This window comes from Dryas octopetala, chromosome 3 (assembly GCF_963921425.1).
Source record: "Dryas octopetala chromosome 3, drDryOcto1.1, whole genome shotgun sequence".
Lineage (NCBI taxonomy): Eukaryota > Viridiplantae > Streptophyta > Magnoliopsida > Rosales > Rosaceae > Dryas > Dryas octopetala.
Genome location: NC_141368.1, coordinates 10596077 through 10610730, shown reverse-complemented (window position 1 = coordinate 10610730; position 14654 = coordinate 10596077). Strand labels below are relative to the sequence as shown.

The 14654-nt window shown below is 34.9% G+C and overlaps 1 protein-coding gene across 1 annotated transcript; it reads left to right on the top strand.

Annotated features, from left to right (window-relative positions):
- Positions 1-10883: 10883 nt before the first annotated feature.
- On the top strand, positions 10884-11822 carry LOC147290771 (AT-hook motif nuclear-localized protein 22-like). Its single transcript, XM_086236566.1, has one exon. It carries the CDS (start codon positions 10884-10886, stop codon positions 11820-11822), a length of 939 nt encoding a protein of 312 aa, XP_086092692.1.
- The last annotated feature ends 2832 nt before the right edge of the window (positions 11823-14654 follow it).

Sequence of the window (14654 nt, the reverse complement as noted above, 5' to 3'; positions counted from 1 at the left end):
CATCTAGGACAAGAAACAAGCGGTGCAATGCAACAATCTCAACCCACAATGCACTAGTTGGAGTGAAAAGCGGCTTAATTTTGTGACTTTGAGAGAGAGAGAGAGAGAGAGAGAGAGAGAGAGAGAGAGAGAGAGAGTGAGAGAGTGAGAACATGCACCATTGTGTTAGATTCGAAGCCATAGGTGCCCTTCACATGGAAACTCATACTATTTTAATTAGCTAATTAATTTCTTTTAATTTTTGGAGTAGTCCATGGTGATCTTTATGGATTATTTTTATTAAATTACTAGCTAGCAAGTATTACTTTTTGAAAAATATTAGTTATATTCTCATTTTTCTTTTTCTTTTTTTTAATAATTTTTATTATGCTGTATATTCTTATGATTACAATTATTTCTTTTTTTTAATCACTCTTTAAAGATCATTTCTGCAAAAAAAATAAAAATTCAACAAAATCGAAAATTATTTGATCATATAATTCTTATCAAATAAACAAATTATTTGGGTAACAATTAACTAGATTCACATTCTGTGTATTTAATTCACAATTATATAACCAAACGATATTCGATTTTGTTATTTTATATATATATTTTTTTCAAAAATGATTTTTAGGGTGATATAAAAATTAAACGCGCAGTTCTCATTATAAAACTACACTATATATAATAAGAATGATAATAAATGAAGTCGAAGGAGAAGGTAGAAAGAAAAATGCATTCCTCTTATCTTTTTTATTTGGATAGATATTGGGTTTCAATTAGTTTAATGAATTAAGAGATGGAGTTGATTAAGATAAGCATCACAATATTATTGGTGCACTGCTGCCAAAGCTAGCAGAAAGTCCAGTTTGCTAAGCTGCTTAATTACATGCATTCGTTTCTTCTACTCTACTCTACTCTCTTAAGGGAAGACTATGTCTTTCTTGAAGACTTAACTTAATTCATTCATATGTTCACTAAATTCAACAAATAAAATCATTTCTAATTAAGTTTCTAAGAATTTGTTCTCAATGAACCCCGTGAACTCAACGCTGCTAATTAATTGACTTAGTTGGTTGCATTGCACGTATGAACCCAAGAATCTTGGTCTGGGACCAAACTAGCTACTAGATCTAAGCTAGCTAGATTGTGATTTGTGATCCAATTCCTAAAATTTTTAATTACCATATAATTAAAGAAGCAAAATTAAGTATGTCATTATGGATATACATATATATATAGATATATATATATATATATAGGTGCATGGAAAGATGAAAAATGGAATTAAGCAAAACTTTAATGTATTTTTTTGTTTGGGTCAGAAAACTTTAAAATATTAGAGAACAGTAATACTAGATTAATTTCCTCGCTGACTCACATCTCACATTATATTAATTATGTACGTATATGTATCCCATATTAGAGAAGTTTTTAATACTAAACCCGCCAAATTTGTTCTCTAAATCTATTTATTAAATAACATGTACAATATACATGTTAATGTCTTACTTGTTAAAATAAATAAGATTTATAATTAATAAGTCATATTTTTGAATAAATGAAAAACTCACGCCATTAAAATGTGTGACATTGAAAGTTACCTTTGTCGTAGTGTAATGAACTTAACTAAGATATTTGTTTTTGCTTTTAAAAAATATAAAATAAAAGAGATATTATTACATCCTAAGAAAAAGTCACAGTGGTTGTATACATACATGGATTTTTAGTGAGGCCAAGTTTGGTGTCAAGATTGGATTGGATAGGTAATTAACTCACTAAATATATTCAAAGCATATTATATATAGGAAGAAATAGAGGCAAACTATTAAATTTTGTCCAAATTGAAGAAAGAAGATGCATTAATCATAAAGAGTTGATATCCCACCATTTTATGGGGATTGGAAAGTGATAAGTTTTTATCATGACTAATCTATCATTTTTTGTTTTCTTTGGATAAAGTTAAAAGTTAGCCTTCAATATATCTTAAATTTAGTGAATTAACCTATCTAATCCGGCCAACCTTAGACACCAAACGTACATGACATAAAGATTTGACTGGTACGGTAAAGTTTGAGTACTTTAATTGATTTTGGTATGTATATATATACAATTTCATTTAGGTAGGAATGTTCGCACATAATGCCGAGCGTTCGATGACCACTATCGAGCGTTTGGTATGTATAATTTTTCTACACCGATCGAGCGTTTGGACTTAGTTTGTTGGCGTTTATGTTAAAATTTCAAAATTAACCCTAACATATATTACGCCTTCACAAATGTCATTTTATACCCTAAGAGGATATGAGGTGAATTCATCGATTTATACCCTAAAAAAAGGGCGAAGAAAGCAACGCTGAGTGTTGTAAGAAGTGATCGCCTATTTAAAAAGAACTTCACCAAACTCTCAATGGCGTTACCGAAGACTTGATAACAGGTGTGCATGAACGGCTTTGTATATATTAAACTTGTCAGTACCTTGAAATTAACGCACTTGATCATATGTATATTAATTAGCTGGGTAATAGTGCAAATTAACTGTTAGAAGGGGTTAGTACTGGTGATCGATGAAGAGTTGGTGGCTTCATATACGTTGACTGCCTCATGAAAATGATATACGGTTTGGTTGCATTTGCATACATTAATTAAGACTGCAATTTACAACAAAAACAAAAACAAAATTGTTTTTTCTGTTTGTTTCTTGAGAGAAAGAGAGGGATAGTTTGCGGTGTTATGATGTTATCACTACTTGTATATTTTAATTTCTAATAATATTAATCAATTAATTAAGATGGTCATCCTTGTTTGCTTAATTAGCTAGTGAAAGAGAGGGCTGGCCAAACTTGATAAGGTGCTGTGGCATTGGCGTGCATGGACCAGTTGTACGTACTCCCATCGATGCATGAAAGACTCGATCAGATCACACCCATCAATCTATATACATATAGAAAAAATATATAATATACCATTTTGATTCTCCTTCGGCCAATCACTAGCCCTATTTCTTTGTTTATTTTCTGTCTCTTTCTTTTTTTCTCTGTCAAGAAGTAGAACCATCTTGGACAATTCATATCGATATTTATTTCTTATTTAATTATTTGTTTATTTATGAGGATAATAGGGTTATAATAATAGGGTTAGAATGACACCTTGTATTCCGCATACGTAAGTAAAGTGTATATATTCATTATTAAATTTAATTAACTAACAACTTATGCATATCCAGTGACACATATATCTTATGCTCATCCTCAAAGTATAATTAGATGAAGAAATTCAATTAGATTTCTAGCCGGTTTGAGTTGAACAACAAGAAGAAAATTTTAAGGAGGGGTGGGATTAATTTGGAAGAGTGAAAGTTGAACTAAGCTGCCTAATAAATAAGAGGATCTGGAAGAGTATATAGTCAAGATATATATAAGTCAAATTAACCTCTCGAATAATTAACCAAAGCTTAATGAGCAAATAACTAATCTGTTACATTAATTAGTTTAACAGCTTATTAGCTATATATTGTACGTTGAGCTGGAAAATGGCTTGGCTTGATCTGAGTTTACACTTGGCTCGACAAATTGTTGATGTTCATCTTTCTTGCTCTTCTTACCTTTCAAGCTGAGGTAATTTGGTGATCGAATATGTATGCTAAATGATCATGATTCGTGAATACAAAGGTAATGGGCTTCAATGGCGGGCCTTTTTGTTGTGCGGAAACTGATATATCATGCACACCCATCAAATATGTCGATCGATATATATATCTTCCTTCAATTTAGTCACCTGAATTGTCTATTTCCCCAATTTAACCACCCAAATTGTCAAACTAAGTATAAGTCAAAAAGCCTCAACACATTAGTTTTGCACTTATGTGACCCTGCCAATACACTGACTCACTAGAGGACTAGCAACTGTTAGTTGCTTCTTAACAAACCAAAAATTAACTTGGAGCCAAAAAGGACACAGTAACTGACCTCTTGCCAATAGAGTTTATTTCTAGACTCGTATACTTTTCAATTCATATTTCGAATGTACGTACACATACCGAATTTATAGACTTGATGTTTTCATGTTTTTTAGCCCAAATTTTATTGTTTTTAATAAAGTTATCAAATTATGCACACATGTACGTGTAATAATATATTTATTTTTCCTCTCAGTACGTATATCACTATATTGGGACATGGAGAAGAAATTGACACATAAACTTTTAATTGGCGTGGAGCTACCTATTCGCATATGCACCCTAGAATCTCTACGTTTTCTCTCATTTATGATATTTGGTCGAATAGCAAAGAAGCTAATGAAGAATTGCTTGAATATTATAGCTAGCTATATGAAATAATAATTAATAATTCATTTTTAAATTATTAACTCCAAGAGTTGTAACTTTGATGTTTCATACCTAAAAAAGATATACAACCATTGACTGCAAACATTATTAGAAAGCCAACATCTAAAATTAGGATATCATGTCAAGTGGTGATCAGGAAGGGTGTGTTGAGAGTAATGTGGAGCAATGTCCCACATCGGAAAACTAAGGCTTAGCATATGTGCTTATAAGTCTTGGGCCTCTCCACCCATTGCCAATTGGTTTTGGGTTGGATGCTCTAATTCTATCATGGTATCAGAGCTTGGTTATCCGCGTGTAAGGCCCAACGGTCACACGTGCTCCCACGTCACCCAATATAATTTGTTCACGTGTAAGGCTCAAAATATCGCCACACGTGCGGGGGCGTGTTGAGAGTAATGTGGAGCAATGTCTCACATCGGAAAACTAAGGCTTAGCATATGTGCTTATAAGTCTTGGGCCTCTCCACCCATTGCCAATTGGTTTTGGGTTGGATGCTCTAATTCTATCAGGGTGGAGTATTGGGTCATGATTGTTGCCTTGATATACATTGTAGCTCATTCTCTCGTAGTTTAAACTCTTGGAACACATTAGTTGTCTAATATAGTATCAACGCTTTGTTGATGCTATGAGTTTGAACCATCTATCCTTTATATATATAGGGTAGTGCCAAAAAAACCATCTCTTTGTACCCTTAGTGTACCATCTTTCTAATAAAAGTAAGACACACCAATACAAGTGGGGCCCATCTCTATTAAAGAGATGGTACATAGATAATATAAAGAGATGATCTCCCTAACATTTTCCATATATATATATGTCAATATATCTTTGTTTAAGATTTTGAGACAAAATAATTGTTTAAAAAAAATTAGCTTAAGATTTTACAGTAATTGTCCAACAAAGAAAAGTTAAGGGCATGTAAAATTAAAATTTAATTATAATAAAATCTATAAGCTTTTGTATTTTGATCATCCTAAGTGTTTCTATCAAACAAGTTCATTTGTAATGAATTACCAATTTTAACTACATTTTTGGCTTTAGAATTAGCTCAAATAGTGATAAAGTTTATAATAATAGATTAAGATTAGAATATGTCAAAATTTATTCCGTATTTCTTTTTTTTTTAATATTATATTAGAGGTAATCTTAATCTACTCTAATCCTAACCCTTACCCCAATACTTTCACCAACTTTCACCACTTGAAATAATTTGAAGGCTTTCTGCATTTCCTTTTAATGTAAAAACAAAAAACACAAATGAAAATATCAATAAATGCTGCCTAAAATATTTAAATGAAAACAAAACGATTAGCATCAAAATCCAGTAATTCGTGGGATTCAGCGCGTGTGAAAGAGACAGTGATACCCCACTCTCTCTCTCTCGCTACCCAACCCAATTAAGCAAAGCAAGCAAAGATGGCGCTTTCATATTCCCTCCTATTCCATTCGTCGACCTCTAGGCACATAGAAAGGTCGCTCACTCTCACTCAGTCTCTGTCTCTGTCTCTCTTCCAGTCACGTACTAGTCTGTCACTGTCAGCAGAATGCACCTCTCTCTCTCTCTCTCTCTCTCTCTCTCTCTCATATTGATTAATTCATTCATTCATTCACGCCCACACGTTGTGGTTTGCCATTCAACCTACACCAGCACCACGGACGATGCAGTCAAACTGTCTCCATAACATTTATGTTCGGCCTTCTTTGTTTTGCACCACTCCAACCCATCAACACTAAACAAGTTTCCTAACAAAAACAAATGCAAACAAACACATGCAGAAAAAAAATATATGACAAATCTTTCTTTATTGGTCTGGCAAGAAAAAAAAATTAATAGTCTTTATCTTCATGGCTTTCGACACAATTTGTGACCATCTATGAAATAGCTAGCGTAATGAGCTCAATCGAAAGGGCATCATTTCGATTAATAAATGCCACTCACTGGCTAGTAATCTATTTTAATTACTGCTAAAACATAAACACAAAACGAATTGCATATCTTCTCAAGATATTAGTTATCCACATTTTTTATAAAAAATTAATTATTCAAAATTAATCACTTACCAAAAGCTGCTGCACTAAGGAGTAGAATAGATTGATCAGTTACTTTTAGAGTTTGATATTAATAACATTTATTCTTATTACAATATAGTATGTAAATTAGTTAAATCACATAACAACGTACGGTTATACAAAACAGCTTGAACGAGACCTAAATACTAAAACCATAACCTTTTTACTTAAACTTATTTGAATTAATTTAAGCTAATCATGCACCCCAACATGATCTGAGTTGTACGTATGTCTAGAGGCATGAGGCATATATATATGGGACATTACTTTGGTTGGAAGGTATGGTTTCATTGGATTCCGGGAGAGAAATTGAAGTTAAAGCGATGGAGATCAAGTGATGAACAACATGACATCATCTCCGAAGGAGCTAGCTTAGCCAAGCCCGAAGGTCACGGTGGGTGTGGGTGGGTAGTTCAATTAGCATGCACGTGCGTGGCTCAGTCACTGCCTGTGACTGTGAGTGAGTTGGACGCTTGCTTGCGTGAGCGTGAGACCCTCGCAACCTGCCCCCTCCCACATCGGGACAAATTATCCAACGGTGCCTGACGTTTTCTTCTACATCTTGTTTGATGGACGGTTGGTAATTAATTGTTTTAATTATGACCAATATTCAATTCCATTAATTGCTGAATTATGGCAAATCCAAAACACATAGTTAATTATACATATTTTAACTTAATTTGAGAGTCTAATTCTATTTATGCTAATTAAAGATGCATTCATATATGTCTCTCTAATTAAATTCATAAATAATGGCTTTATCTTTTTTTCTTTTTGGAAAAGTGGGATTATATAGCTAGAAGTTGGAACCAAGGCAGCTTTGGGGGCATGGTCGTGACCAAGTTGCAATTTTCTAATACACAAAAATCTCATGTGAAGAACCCAAATTCGAACTTATCAAAAAAGTCTCTCATGATCATGATCTAAATTTTTTGAATTAATTGCAAGTCAACTATACATCTAAGTGTACTTTTAAGTTTTAACTTCTACTTATTGTTTGGGGTTGACTATCCTAAATTAATTGTTGAAACACATCCATAAAATAAGACCAACATTATGCTTAAATTTTCTAATTAAATACAGACTATATAATATATGGAAGTAGATCAAAGATATATGCAAACTACCCAAATATTGTCGCAGCTAGCTAGCTCATCATAATGATGACATAAGTTTCTAGTGGTTTCACTGTAAGTAATGCATGTTTTTTTTTTTTAATACACCATCACAATCTTATTTGGGGAAAAAAAAAAACAAGAGATAGATACAGGTCTCATTTGGGGGGTGTGCCAATATATAATTTGGAATAGACTGATCATGTATTGGAACAAATATAATTAACAATTAATGTCTATAAATGAATGATAAGATAAGAATAATAATTTTTCCTTTTCAATCAGCTTGAGATGCTATGTTATCGATCATATATATTACTAATTAATCTGAATATATTATTAATCATGTAAACTTTTTGTTTAAATGTGTTGTGGAAATCAACATTTAACGTACAACATAACATGCATGTCTAGCAAAAACAACATTACTCAATATAAATTAAGCTTCCATTACTCGATAGCTAATTCTTGTTTTTAATTGCAGATTAATTACTACAAGTCGTTAATCATGTGAACTACATGGTGGAGCCTTGCGCATTGTTGCACAAGCTAGAAAAACAATTAAATGCATATTAGAAAAACAAACCCATAGGTAATCTTTAATGTACACAGCTTACAACATATATAACATTATAACATTCATTTGTTCACATATTATAAATTTGAATTATTAATTATATATATTGACTCGTTTTTTTTTTTTAGTACATGGGAAGGAAGGATGAGTGTTCGAATCTGGGTGTGCAAATGGAAAGCTAATGTCCTCGACCAAATAGACCAACCCCATTTCCTAAATATATATTGACTCTTAAGTGAATGTCTACTCTAAATTAATGATAACAAATTAAATAAATGTTGAGTAATAAAACATTACCTAGCTATTTAAAGTAACACATATTATGTATGTATAGCATTATGTTCCCAAAACTCCAATTAGAGTTTAGCATCTATCTTTTCACTCTTTTTGCCCCAGCCATAGAAGGGCTTGACATTAAATTGAACTTAATGACAAAAATTGTTTAATGGTAAGCAATTCAAGACACTATTTAAACATTAAAAATGTTGTTAAATGTCACGATTGGATATGAGTAATATGACTGACTAGCTGAGAGAGAGAGAATGGGAAGGAGCGGGGGAAGAGCCACGTCACCACAACAAGCAAAGCAAAGAGCAAAATAGCAAACGGCCGGTTGCCTCCACAAACTCGAAAAGACATCATAGACTGATCAAGCGATCAAACAATGCCTTGATTAAGAAAAAAAAAAAAAAACGAGAGTCGCCCTTAAGACACGCCCTGACTCCCACCTGACCCGAACTGTTCGGGTGGGGCCCACTCCAATTTCCCATGAGCCCCAAGAAATGACGAAAACGCCTCCGGTAGTTCCGTTGGAATTACGGAAAGTGCCACTCTTGTGTTCACAGACTCACATGCATTGGTCTTGCCATTTATGAAACTGCAAGATTAATGCTGCTTCATGCTCTCTGCAGTAACGGATGACGTGCAAAGGCTTGTAATTAATAATTAAGGTCTTGCGTTTTCTTTTGTCTTAAGATCCTCAACATTAATTAGATGCCTTCAATTAGTAATTAATTACTTGAAACAAGTGCAATATTGTGTATTGGTACGTAGCTAAGAATTGAACACAAGCATTGCCTTGTATATATAGGGCCTCAAAAGCTCAAGGTTGAGAGATGATTAACCATGAATTAATATTGACAGTAATTAGCATGCAAGTGAAGAAATTAATTAATCAGCTGCTGCGCGCTCTAGTTAGGCATGTGTTTCTCATTCCATATATTAATTTCTGCATCGATCAGTGAGATCGAGATCAGTTTGGTATATAGAGTAAGGTCTATATATATATACATATGCTGATTTTGCAGTGTGAAGAAAGATATACTGGTATCCTTCAGTCACAAGATCCAAACCTGAAAAGCTAAAATATTAGGTATATATGCTTATATATGTATGAACTAGGATGCATGATGATGATGATGATGTCTAAAATTTTGTACATTTTTTATAGATATGTTTTATGGGTGCTTTTAATTAGGACATTGGATGGGATCAAATTCGATCATAGCCTATTATATTTCTAATCTTTTGTCCCACTTTTCCTTTATCACTTGTGCTAATTAATCCCTAGAAAGTTTAAGTTAAGGATTATGCATGATGAACTTTGGGAAGAAGACAAATTTGTTAACCCAGATGAAAGTTAAATGAAATGTGAAGGTGATCAAAAGATCGATTTATGGGGAAAAAGCTCGTTTAAAAGGTTTTTGAATTCAAGAATTACAGTATGATTCTGATTCTCTTTTTGTTTAAGAAATTAGAAAAAGCAAATTAAGGGATCGATAAACCAATAAAGAGATTGAACAAAGAAGAGATCGAGAAATATTGTAGCAAGAAGACCATGAAATGAATTAGTACAATTAAGATGATGTTAAGTATAACTTAATTATATACTACAGCCTGCAGGCTTTTTTATTAGCTAATTAATTAATTAGTTAATCATAGCTAGCTAGAAAGCTAGCTAATATATGCTCATAGCTAGACAAAAGACGCACATATAAATGAGAGCCAAGGAGCATGGGGTAGGGGTGCTGGGGCCCTCAATCCAAGGGCCAAGGGGTAGGGAGAGAAGGAGAAAAGGAGGGAGCAAGTAAGAGCAGAGTGAGAGAGAGAGAGAGAGAGAGAGAGAGAGAAGTGGGACCCACACACCGCCTATGCGCACGCTGTCTTACCAAAACCAAATTTATGAAATTCAAAGGGCATCAACCATCAACCCCAATACCATGGATCCCTTTCCCTCTCCTTCCTCCGATTAAATCCTCAGACCTAACCCTAATATTAATCCAGCAAGGCAACAACAACAGCAACATACCCAAAAGTACTGAAAGGCCTCACCCTTCTCTCAAAGTCTTCTATCTCCAACCCCAAAAGCCCCCCAATATCCTCCTCATATTAATCTAATTCTACTCTTCTCTTTCACTTTTTCTTTCTCCCGAACTCTTAAGTCTTAACCAACTCACATAATCATGATGAGATGATATGTGCATGAGAGAGGAGAGAAACGTAATTTCAAGGAAGAAAATTGAGATGGTTGATGATCTTCAATTCAGCTCTAATTTCAGCTGAAATTAAGTTGGTGGTGGGTATATGCTAGAAACCCTTCCTTCCCTTTTCATTTTCTTCGATTTGGCCAAGATTCGTGTATCACTCTCTACTCCTCATCAAATACCCAACAAAAAAGAGTTGGGCTTTTGATTTTGCATACAAGTTTGAGCTATAGAGCTACTTGAGCAAACTAATTAATTAGTTTGTTTGAGAGAGAGAGAGTTTGAGGAAGAAGAAACATACTATCACTATGGATCCAGTTGCAGCACATGGCCGCCCACATCCACCTCCTTTTCTCTCCAGAGATCTCCATCTACATCCCCTCCACCAATTCCAACACCACCAACTCCACCACCAGCAACCACAACAACAAAACTCGGAAGATGAGCAAAACAGTGGAGGAGGCGGAGGGCTGAACCTGCGGGGCATGAAGCGTGACCGCGATGAGCACACCACCTCCGCCACCACCACCTCCCTGGAAGGGAAGGAATTGGGGTCCACCAGTGGGGAAGCGGAGATCACGAGACGGCCCAGAGGCCGTCCCGCCGGCTCTAAGAACAAGGCGAAGCCGCCCATCATTATAACCCGGGACAGCGCCAACGCCCTCCGGTCCCACGTGATGGAAATCACGAATGGCTGCGACATCATGGACAGCGTGGCCACCTTCGCGCGGCGGAGGCAGAGAGGGGTTTGTATTCTCAGCGGCAGCGGAACCGTCACGAATGTCACTCTAAGGCAGCCGGCCTCCCCCGGGGCCGTGGTGACTTTACACGGCAGATTTGAAATCCTCTCGCTTTCCGGGTCGTTTCTGCCACCTCCTGCCCCACCGGCGGCGTCCGGGTTGACCATATACCTGGCGGGGGGGCAAGGCCAGGTGGTCGGAGGGAGCGTGGTGGGGCCACTCTTGGCGTCGGGCCCAGTGGTGATTATGGCGGCATCTTTTGGTAATGCTGCTTACGAGAGGCTGCCGCTGGAGGAGGAGGAGGCGGCGACGGCAGTGGCGGGAAGCGGGACGCTCGGGTCCCCCGGGGTTGTCGGGCAAGAACAACAACAACATCAGCAGTTGTTGCAGCAGCAACATCAAGACCCTAACACACCTTCACTTTTTCATGGGATGCCGCAAAGTCTTCTAAATTCATGCCAATTACCTGCAGAGGCATATTGGGGAACGCCACGCCCTTCTTATTGATTCTCATTCAGAGCCAGCCAGCCAGCCAGCCAGCGACCGACCAACCAGACTTAGACAAGAGAAGATATATCGATCCATCTCACTTTACTTTGCGTCTTTTAATTCATTTTCTCAATTAATCCTGGCCTCCTCTTTTGCTTATTTTCAAATGAAACAGCTTAATTTTCATTCTTCTTCTTCTTTCTTTAATTTTATAAAATTTTTAGTCTAATTATCATATATGCTATGGGTGGTCTTTGATTGAAGAAGCTTGAGGGAGTTCGATCGCTTTTACTGGATCAATACTTGCTTTGAATTCACCTCAAGTACTACACATGTACTGATTGTTAGCTTAGAGATGAAGCACAGCAGCAACAATATTTTATATTTGGTGATCACTTTCTCAGCTGTGTCTCTGTTCAAAAATAAATAAATATATGATGAATTTACATTTTATATATATATATATATACTTCTTTATTTGATATTTATTATTGATTTCCTCCTCTATAATATTCTCTTCCCATGCTCAGATTTTCTTCATCTTCATTTGTTCTTAATGTCTTTGTTGCTGAAATTAAAGAAGGTTTGTTTGAGTTGGTTTTTCTGTTTCAAAATTGGTGTTAATTAGCTAGGGTTGTGTTTCTCTTTCTGTCTTGCTTTCTCGATCTCTGTGTGTCTGTGTCTGTCTGTGTGGGAGTGATTTATTTTTATTTTAGGGTTTATTATTATTATGGAGAGAGGGATCGAGGGAGGGGGGAGATGGACATTGGGTACTGGGTCACACGTGCAGTTACTACTGCTGCTCTGTAAAAGCTCCTTTTCGAGGCAACAACCAGAACAAACAGAGAGAAGACCCTCCCCTCAAGTTAACCAAGCAGGCAGGCAGGCGTTAAACTCTCTCTCTCTCTCTCTCTCTCTCTCTCTCTCTCTCTCTCTCTCTCTCTCATTGGCAGTGCCAGTACCAGAGAAGTAAAGGAATGGAGTGAAACAAACAAGCAGAGAGAAAAGGAAGGTCAGTAAACTTTTATGAATTTATTTAAAAAAGATAACATAAAACACTACTTTTGTCTGTCTTGATTTTCTGAAATAAGGATCGATGCACCTCGAAACCCTAGCTCTCTCTCTCTCTACTTCTTTAGCGCTGCAAAGTAGTACGTAGCACTCCACCAATACCAACATATCCAGTAATTAATATTTGTTTGTTAATTTGGATTCTACTTAATTTATGCCCTTCATTGTTAATATCTAAAATTCTAACATTAAGCAATATCTTTACAAATCATATATATATATATGTTATAATTTGTGTGAATTCATAATACCATGTTAGCATGTCACATAGTAATACAGTCACATAATTTTTTTTTCTAATCATATACATTATGTGGGGACATTGCCATACAAAACTTCTAATATATATTAATACATCTCTGCTAGCTATTGCTATATATAACTTACCACATTATATATTTTTATTCAGATAACTCTCTTCATCAATTTAGGTCAAATTCAAGCTAGCTTTTAAATCATCTTCTAGTTCTACAAATCTTAATCATCTATATTTTTTGTTTTTCATTTTCTTTTTAAAGTTTTCTTTGATTTAAATTTTGTTTTAATTGCACGCATTATTTTTTTCTTTTTATATGGGGAGAAGCGATTGAAAATTCGAATTTGAAACTTCTTCCAACAGAATGCAGAGAAATACTATTAGATTGGTTAATAGCTAGTGTGTAATTAATTTGACACCTAATTAGATTCTTCTTCAAAGGAGGAATCTGTCTTTACATAATATTCTTACACAACTTCTATATATAATGTGCACAGTTAGTACAAGAATCTTACATGTATAAAACTGCATAATATAATATGTATTATCAAAATTCTTTAAAAATATTACATTAACTAAACATTCTTTACAAATAGTACTCGATCAAATTAGTGTCTCCTAGACAACTATATATAATATTATTATTAATATTTATTGCATAAGGTATATGACATAAATGATGAAGGTGAAGTTTTCTATAAATTTGTGCACAAGCATCTAGCAATGGCAGCCGCATAGCCTTTATTAATTGTTCTCCGATCCTGATCAAAAATATTAATTGTTTTAAATGATTTAGACTCTGCAATTTGAGGCATGATTATTAGGTGGACCATGCATGTTTATATACTGTGCTTGAGATAATTCATATACATATATAATTCCTTTCCAATATTCATCATGATGAGCATCATCTCATCACTTGATTCTTTTAAGTACAATCTGCGGTGACTTTGTGTTCAAAATATCAGTATTCTATTCTGTCCTTTTGCTTTCTTCGATCTTTTAGAGCTCGCCGTAACGAAAGCTTACCAAAGCTTATAGGAAGTACTTCAACCTGTTTCATGATCCAAAAAACTGTACGTACAGCTGGTTTTTTTCACCTCCTTTTTCTTTACCACCTTAATTAGCAGACTCAGACTGTTTGTATAATATATATATTCAAAAGCATATATAGGACCTCTATATATACGATTATAATGAATTTTTGAGCTTCTAAATGTTACATCGATCATACGTACGTGCATGGATTATCTTTAAATTCTGCCTTCCTTTTTATCCATCTGTTCATGCATGTGTCCTTCAGCTCTGTTGAATATATTAGTTAACATGTATTTGTATTAGTTTGATGTACCAAATTTGCTGGATGGATACATCTATTTCCTATCAACTTAAACTTTTAGAATTAACATTAACTTAAGGTATATCGAAATCTAGTTCTCTATGAAGTCTTTGATTCGATCCACCGTGATAATCCCTACTTTGGAAAATTTGTTCGATTGTGTACACATAATCCCGTACGTCAT